We start from the raw sequence: 8,851 nt of genomic DNA, 5'->3' as shown, positions 1-8,851 counted from the left end.
GCTCAATCTTGTAAAATTAGTTAGCAGATATTTTAAGGTCAAATTTGAACCTGACTTTGTTCATATTATCAATTTAGTAAACTTGTAAAATCGGATCGAGTTTATCGATTTTACTGATTTTGCATGAGTTAAATTTAATTTTATTAATTGCAAGTTTTTAATTCAATTTAGTATATTAAATTCATGTTAACTCGTAAAATTTTATTTTTATGAGGTAACTCGCAATTTTCCGGTTATAATTTCTCAAATTTATGAATAATTATCTCATTTTGTCAGGGGTAATTAACTCTGAGATTTCCTTGTCTATTTTAAAGGAGTCATTGACCGGTTGGTGTGATAGAAAGGCACAAACATGAAAATGCGTTATGGTATCCAATTGCCCGCTGGGCACTAGCACAGCACATTTTCCACTTATTTATTTCCGCCACATCTTTCTGCAAAGATAGATATGCTATATATAAAGATTCCTACTCTCCACTATCAAGAGCACAGCCATTCTGAAAGGCGAGAGAGAACTATCTGTGATTGATCAGTTTTACTCCTTTTCACAACAACAATGGCTGATGAGGTGACACTGCTGGATTTTTGGGCAAGCCCTTTTGGTATAAGAGTGAGAATAGCATTGGCAGAGAAGGGGGTCAAGTATGAGTACAGTGAACAGAACTTGAGGGACAAGAGTGCATTGCTTCTTCAGATGAACCCAGTCTACAAGAAGATTCCAGTTCTCGTCCACAATGGAAGATCAGTTTGTGAGTCCCTTATTATTGTTCAGTATGTTGACGATGCATGGAAGGGAAAGGCCCCTCTTTTGCCTTCTGATCCTTACCAAAGAGCCCAGTCCAGATTCTGGGCAGATTTTATTGACAAGAAGGTATGCATAGGAACTGGACTTTGCAAGGTCTTTTGTATTTCTAGGTGCTGTTTAATTAGTCCGCTTTACAATATACTGTGCTATGAATTTTAATTTCAGGTATTTGAGATTACTAAGAAGATATGGACAACGAAAGGAGAAGAACTGGAGGGAGCAAAAAAGGATTTTATCGAGTGCCTCAAGCTGTTGGAAGGAGAGCTTGGAGACAAGCCTTATTTCGGCGGAGAGAACCTCGGGTATGTGGATGTTGCGTTCGTTCCTTTCTACTGCTGGTTTTATGCCTATGAGACCTGTGGAAACTTCAGCATAGAGGCAGAGTGCCCCAAGATCATTGCATGGGCTAAGAGATGCATGCAAAAAGAGAGTGTATCCAAGTCTCTTGAAGACCCAAAAAAGGTGTACGAGTTCGTTTTGGAGCTCAGGAAGAGGTTTGGGGTGGATTAAGATGAAACACATGTGCATCCATGAGCTGACGATCAGTATGATTTCCTCATGCTGGAGTTGTTTTTCTTTCGAATAATGCGAGCTCTTCGTGGCTGTGCCTTCTCTTCTGGTGTTCTATTATGATGCTGGAGCATGGGAGCACTTCGTTGTGACTCGGCCTGGCAGAGTTTGTGGATTTGTCTTCGGCTCTTTTGCCTGTCTTGTCGTGCTGTTTTCACTATTTATTAAAATAATGTGTTGAGATTATTTTACTGGCAGGGATCTGGAAACGTGGATTAAATCATATTTTATTATAATTTTTTATTTAAATTAATTATTTTTTATTTTTAGATTATTTTAATGTCAAAAATAATTTTTAAAAAATAAAAAAATATTATTTTGATATATTTCTAAACAAAAAAATACTTTTAAAAAAATCACTATCACATTTTCAAACACATTTTAAATACCAAAAAATATTTTACCAAGGAATTCAACACCACCATAATTTGTTTTTAATAAATAGTAAAGAAAAAAAACAAGTACACAATGGTAATAATTCTATCCTATTAATTGCTGCCTTTTCAAATGAATTTTATTTTTAATTTTTTTGAAGTTCTAATTTTTTTATGTTTATAAATTGTTTTAATATATTGTTGTTAGAAATAAATTTTAAAAAATAAAATAAAAATATTATTTTAATATATTATTAAATAGAAACATTTTAAAAAACAATATTTATCACACATGAAATAATTTTGATAATATCCAGTAAGATGTGATAATTAAATTGCAGATATCAATTACAACTAGATTAAATGTATTATATTTTTAAATATTTTTTTATTTGTGTTATTTTACTAGAAATTCTAACAGTGCTAAGTTTCCAAAAGACTCTAGTATCATTACTCGGATTTTACTCTTTATAAATTTGAGAATTTAAGAATTACAATTTAATTTTTTTAAAATACTAGTAATTATTTAGTTAAATCTTTTAATTTTTTTTTAAAAAAACCATCTTAATAAGTTCTTTAAATTCATTAAATAATCTCATGGTTCATTGCTTTGTTTTTCATAATGTATAATGGAACAAACTAATTACATAAAAAATCCTCTAGTACAGATAGAATGTGAACTCCAAATTAAAGCTAAATTATTTTCACATATCAAGTCTGAGGTACCATTTTCACATAAGTTTATTACAAGTAGAATAATTAGAAAATATATTTATTAAATTCAGTGGAGTTCATGGATTGTAAGTTGATGGGTTAAGTCATGAAATTCAAGTTGATCCAATATATTATCATTTTATTGTTATTAATTTTTTTAAAAAAAAGATATCTTGATTTTTTTTTAAAAGCTAATTCAAGTTTTCATTGAACAACTAGATAGCCTTTGAATCCGTCAAATCAACTGGTAAAAATTAATTTAAACTATAAAGTTATTTAACCCAAATGAGTTTATGACATGGTTTTCGTTTATACTAAAAACTCTAAGTCGATTTAATATGTTATCATCTTAATATTTAAATAAAAACATATAATCTTAAAAAGTTATGTAAAAATAAATTATTATTTTTTTTATTTAAGTTGTTTTTACACTCCTCAAATTAAATAAATAATGTTAAAGCAATTTTTATATAATTTATTTTAAAACTAGGAATAGTCAGGATATTATATTGATCGTGTCGTCCAAAATAAATGCAGCAAACAGTAAAGCGCTCAGATTCAACACTTGTTCCAGATCAATTAGAGTATATTGGAAACTCCAACAGTTCTAAAGTTTCAATGGAAAAGTCTGCCAAATGCTCAGTTCTCTGCTACCTCTATGTAATTCCTTTTCTACCTCAGGCAGTTTCTTTTCCAACTCGCATCTCAGGGACAAAAGCTCCTCTTTCTCTTCTGCTTTGGTTTCTTCACGATTACAATCTACCATCTCAATGTGAACTTCTTTGGACTCATCCTGAAGCTGTATTCGTGTGTTTTTTTATTTTTTTATTGACAATATCTTATTAAGACGACCTCTACTGCCTTGGCATCAAACGCATGCATGCGTTTTCTAATTTCAGTATTTTACTGCTCAAAATAGGGCGTTAGATGATGGATCTCCTAACAAACAACTCTCGAGGGATTCTTGATTTTTTGTAGTTGTCCATCAAAATTATTTGACATTACTGATTCTATACTCCCTCGTAATTCTGATTAGAATCACCCTGAGAAGTTGTGAGTTAAAAAGGATTACTGATTATTGGTTGATTTTTGCAACGAATATTTTGCCGTGTCTGCTAAAAAACACATGAATGATCTTGTTTCCCTTCCCGAATTTAACATTGAAAAAAGCATCCTCATTGCATATCTAGTCATCACGAATCTGTTGGCCTAGCAACATGATGAAGCTAGCAAACTTCAATGCTTGATATGCCTTCGGATTTCGGGATACTGGAAAATCTGTGGTGCAAACTAAACTATGGCATTTTCTCACAAACAGATATTAATCATCAAGGCATTTTCTCTGCTGAAGTTGATGAGATTTACCAAAGGCAACTGGTAGGCCGGTAACAAACAGCAATCACATAGGGAACTTGTAAGAATAGCATAGTTATCAGTGCCGTGCCAACAGAAGAACATTCAAATACTCCACCGGTTGGTAAAGACTAAAAAGAACACCATGCCTGTAACCAAGGGGACAATTAGCTAGACTTTTGAAATCATGATCAGCCTAAAAACCTATTTGGGGTGTGATAATAATTATTTTTTAAAATATTTTACGTGTCGAAATGTATTAAAATAATGTTTTTTTTATTTTTTAAAAAATTATTTTTAAGATCATCAAAACAATACAAAATATATAAAAAAAAATTAAATTTTTTAAAAATACAGATTGACCACTTTCCGAGTGCCTGCAATAATAACAGGGATTCGATTGCAGGTAATATCTATGGATCTGCCAATGCTTGTGACTCTTCTAAAACGCATGTCAATTTGATTTTCACGACAACTATGCTATCTGAATCTCTACTTCTTTTGACTGATCTTGAAGCTGCACTCACCTACCATTGATTGACAACAGCATATTTTTAATGGTGCAATTGACAACTCTTTAACACTGCCTCTTGACATCAAATCCAAACATTTTCAAGAAAACAGATGGCTTTGAGTTTCCGAATTAGAAGAAGATATTGAGGCAATTGACATGATATTCACATGTCTGTTGCCTCAGATGTTAAAACAGATGGCTTTGAGCCTGTGAATTTTGTGAAATCTCCATCTCTTCCACAGAAATCATCATTTTCCACCAACCCCATTTTCTTTTTGATTAGTCTCTTGCATTAGTAAGAAAACACAAATATTTGCTTGCTGATTTTCATACATCAATGCAACACCAAACAATGCCCTGAAACCTATGCCAAAACACAGATCCAAAGCTGGTATTTTCATTATTTCCTATCTACATATTTGAACTAGGAGGATCAATCAAATTGCCTTTTAGTAGATGCATGTAGCTACAAGAACCGGATGCATATGACATGATTCCAAATATCAAAATTTACAATAAGAAACTGCCTCGTCCTAGTGAGAAGTTGGAAAGATCACTACGAAAATTAATCCATCAAGTCTATTGCTGAGAAAATTTTAAGGCATAACAATAAGTTAACCAAATCTATCCATGAAAATTCTTTCCTTGGGACCTTCTTGGGTATGCAGATTGATCCGTGAGAAGTACATTGACACAAAGTTTCAAGATGAATCAATGAGTTCTCTACACATTCAAATCAATGAGTTTTCTGCGTATCAATTACTGGATAACAGAATTTCCAAAACTCCAGACTGATATTTCAACCCTGGACTGGCACCTACTCAGCCATAATGGTATAAGAGCTGCCAATGAAGCATCAAAGTGATGCTGACAACCTAGTTGTAATGGACAGCAAACAAGCCAACAATTTCCCAATATTGGTGATCAACTACAATCCATCTCAAGTAAAGTCAAAAGCTCAACCAATATGCTAAACCAACAACAAATCCATAATTCTCTCACCTTCTTGGTGTTCATTTTAATTAGATTGCTTTGATGGAGTAGAACATTACTTCTATTTTCTTTCACTTTCCACCCTTTTCTCAGCAACCAAAAAGAAAACTAAAAAGAAAAGAAAAGAAAGGGAAAACTACATGGATTCCTCGAGCTGTTTCAACTCCTCTTTCTTCTGCAATTCCTTTTCATACTCTCTCAATCTCTTCTTCATCTTTTCCTGTTACAAAACAAACAAAAACAAGCAAACCCCATGTTACTAAAATCATAACTTTTTCACTTTAACAACTTCGAATTCCAAAAAGTTCCATCTTTCTCAGTAAACAAACAGAAGCACAAAAGATAGAAAAAGAAGTTTTAACCTTGTAGCTGACTTCCACCCGGTGCATAACATAGAACCCAAGAACCCCACCAAGAATTGTGCCAGTTATGATCCTTACATAACCCCATTTCTGTGAATTCAACGCCATTTTCTTTTCTCTTGCTTTCTCTGTAACCAAACACAGGTCTTCTTGGTCACTGCTTTTGTATTCTCTTCGCGATAAAAGCGCGCCGTTTAGGAAAGGAGATGTAAGAGGCTATCGATGTGGAGCAGACGTGGTGGGGGTGGGGGTGGGGGTGGGGGTGCTGATTTATTTGGCGGTGGTCCTGTGGTGACAGAAGCGGTTGTCTTAGCGGATGATCTCTGTTTATAGATTAGAAAAGGTTGGTAGGCCTAACATACAATGCGCTCAGAGCCCTTTACAACCAATATGGGCCTATAAGAGGCCCAAAGTGAATAAATTATTTAGGATATAGAGGTGGAAATGATATTCTCCAATTCAATGGATCTCCTGGATTTACTTATATATGATTTTTTTACATATAATATATATGGTTTTTTTCTAAGATTATATTTATTTATTAAATATAAAGTATTTTATTTTTGTATGTCCAATGTATGTATTTAATGAAAATTGATCTTGAAGAAAAAAAAGAGTAAACTTCTAATTGAGATTTATGAAGATTGACTTTTTTATAAGTGTATGAAGTTTATAAGAGAGTTTTTGTTTTTATAATTTGATTTTTTTTTAATTTTTTTTTAATTTTTTTTTATCTAAAAAATCATTAAATTGATATTTTTATGTATTTTTTATTGTCTTGATGTCAAAACAAAAAACATGAAAAATCATCATTTAAAAAGCATTTTTAATTTAAAATCACTTTTATAAAACATTTTGAATTGGATTACCAAACACAAACTAAAACCTTTATAAATAAGGAGGTGGAAGATGCATCCTTTATTTTTATTTTTATAAGTAAACAAAAAGAGAAAAAATATTCATTTGTTCAAACAATTAGTTAAACAACCTATGACTATTATAATAAAGGTTCTAACTAACTAGTTAAACAAGGATTTTACTTAATTGGTCTAAAAAAATTTATCAAGGATTCCTTCTTACACTAAGATTTTAATTAATATAAAAGATGAAAAATATTAAGTAAAAAAATAAAAGGCATCAGGATTTTACATAATACATATGTACTATTCAAATGCCTTCATTCAATGTGGACTTCAACAATCCTTTTTTTGTTTTAGTTGTCGATCTTCCAATCAAAGTTCTATTTTCCCCTAACAAGAGAGCCTTTTAAGGTCAATTGGTAGCCAATTGCATATAATTTGTTAACAAAGGGCAAGATTAAAATATGGGGATCAAAGTAAAAACAATAATGAACATAGGTGGTGGTTTTATAATTAGTACACAAACTTTTTTTTGGTTTTCATACTTTTCTAAATATCAGGTTTTCGATCCCTTTTCTTTTTGAAATTTTGATTTTGGTTTGAAAAAATATTTTTTTGTTTTTAGTCCCTGATATGAGTAATGAGAGAGGAAGTCACTGGATTTTAATGGTAGATAAAGAAAACCATCATTGACGCCAATTTCGATCATGGAAAATGTCATTTTTAATTGGTGTCAATGAATTCTATTCAATTGGAGATTTTCACTGAAATGTTCTTTGACATTTCAATTGCTTAAGATAAAAGATTTGTACTCAAGTGGGTTTTTGAATTCATGTTGATTTTAGGTTTTTGGATTGATTTTAGTGTTATTTAAGGTAACGAATAGGTTTAACAAGGTCTATAAAGTATTTTCTAGGTGTTTGGGGTCATAATTTGGTTGAAAAACAAATTTTTAAGAACAAAATACCCATGACACAATTTTTCAATAACCTTATGGTCGCTATAAACCAGGTCAGTAAACAACACATCACATGTGATATTCTTTTAGGCTAGTACACGACGCGTTGGTGGCTTTATATTTTTTAAAAATATATATATTAAGAGGCCGATCGCATGGGGCTGAAATCATAGCCTTTTTTTTTGGTTTAGCTTGGAAAAAAACACCAATCTTTATTTTTTCAGTCCAACTTGCATGTCAAAATTTTCTTTTGTTAAAAAAAATGTTATTTGATACAAAAAAAATGTCCTCTACACCTAGCTATCCTATGATTAAACAAAGAATAAATTAAGAGAAAAAAAGTTATTAAATATAGTGGGGTGCATAACTAAGATTACGAGTTTGATAGGTTAACTTGAGTTCACTCGGGTTTTGTTTTTCTATTTTTATTATTTTTTTTATTTTCAGTTTCTTCCTTCAATGTTAGGTTGATTGGGATTTAAGTATCATATATTTTTTTTTTCATAAGATTATCATAGTCTCATGATCGAGGTCATGAGTTTGGTTGATTAACCAGATTTGACCCATGCCAATCCAATATATTATCGTTTTAATTTGTCACCATCTCAATATTTAAGAAATATATCATTTAATATGGGTTATATTTTGAATTCATGATTAAAAATCAAAATGTCACTATTTAAAATTTACAAAAAAAATGTTATCTTGAAATCGTTTTTTATCAAACCATTTTTTTCATCAATCTTCCATGTTTCTTCTAAGCCCTACAAATAGATTGATCACACCAAGTCCATCCCCTTGTAATTTCATTTTAAATTTGAGCTAGGTATGAATTTGAATGTGAAGATTTCAATGATTGCTAGAGAGCTGGTGTCATAACCCAACATTTTATTATTTATATATTTTTAAATATATTTGTATTAAAAAATCAGAAATGAAAAAATAATTTAAATCAAATTTTCATGAACAATTTATTAATAGTATTATTAATTTTAGATCAGATATATAATAATTAGAAATTTTTAAAAAAAATCAAATAAAAAAATATAATAATAATATTATTATTATTATTATTATTTTGCAATTGCTACTTTCTCTTTCGATTACGGTGTCTGCCATAGCCAAGTCAGGCAAGGTATCTTCCTTACGCAAATGATTCCCTAGTGATGTTACACTTGCTCAACTCACGACAGAAGCAAGTGGAATAGACTTCTGCTTGGTTTTTGACAATGGAGGAGGTGACATTCTTCTCTAGTTTTATCTCGAGACTCCATTAATAATTCTAATGATAGATCTCCATGCTCATAGCTCCACATCATTTTTAATTTATTAACATTTACTATTGATT

General features: G+C 31.1%; 2 protein-coding genes across 2 annotated transcripts; one reads left to right on the top strand and one right to left on the bottom strand.

Annotated features, from left to right (window-relative positions):
* The first annotated feature begins 444 nt into the window (after window positions 1-444).
* LOC133703143 (probable glutathione S-transferase) lies at window positions 445-1,628 on the top strand. The gene is made up of 2 exons (XM_062127582.1): window positions 445-871; window positions 971-1,628. The coding sequence occupies exons 1-2, from the start codon at window positions 557-559 to the stop codon at window positions 1,313-1,315; spliced, it is 660 nt and encodes a 219-aa protein (XP_061983566.1). The 5' UTR covers window positions 445-556; the 3' UTR covers window positions 1,316-1,628.
* A 3,401-nt stretch (window positions 1,629-5,029) lies between these two features.
* Window positions 5,030-5,989, bottom strand: LOC133703167 (uncharacterized). Its single transcript, XM_062127618.1, has 2 exons — window positions 5,686-5,989; window positions 5,030-5,543 (listed from the first exon to the last, which is right to left on the bottom strand). Exons 1-2 carry the CDS (start codon window positions 5,791-5,793, stop codon window positions 5,460-5,462), a joined length of 192 nt encoding a protein of 63 aa, XP_061983602.1. The 5' UTR covers window positions 5,794-5,989; the 3' UTR covers window positions 5,030-5,459.
* Between the last annotated feature and the right edge of the window lie 2,862 nt (window positions 5,990-8,851).

Source organism: Populus nigra, chromosome 9 (assembly GCF_951802175.1).
Source record: "Populus nigra chromosome 9, ddPopNigr1.1, whole genome shotgun sequence".
Lineage (NCBI taxonomy): Eukaryota > Viridiplantae > Streptophyta > Magnoliopsida > Malpighiales > Salicaceae > Populus > Populus nigra.
Note: the sequence above shows the minus strand (reverse complement) of the source record. Positions and strands in the feature narration are given on the sequence as shown.

Coding starts and splice junctions, on each gene's coding strand:
- LOC133703143 (XM_062127582.1), top strand. CDS start 557: ATGGCTGATGAGGTGACACTGCTGGATTTTTGGGCAAGCCCTTTTGGT. Junction 872..970: donor CAGATTTTATTGACAAGAAG/GTATGCATAGGA, acceptor TTTTAATTTCAG/GTATTTGAGATTACTAAGAA.
- LOC133703167 (XM_062127618.1), bottom strand. CDS start 5,793: ATGGCGTTGAATTCACAGAAATGGGGTTATGTAAGGATCATAACTGGC. Junction 5,544..5,685: donor GGGTGGAAGTCAGCTACAAG/GTTAAAACTTCT, acceptor GTTTTGTAACAG/GAAAAGATGAAGAAGAGATT.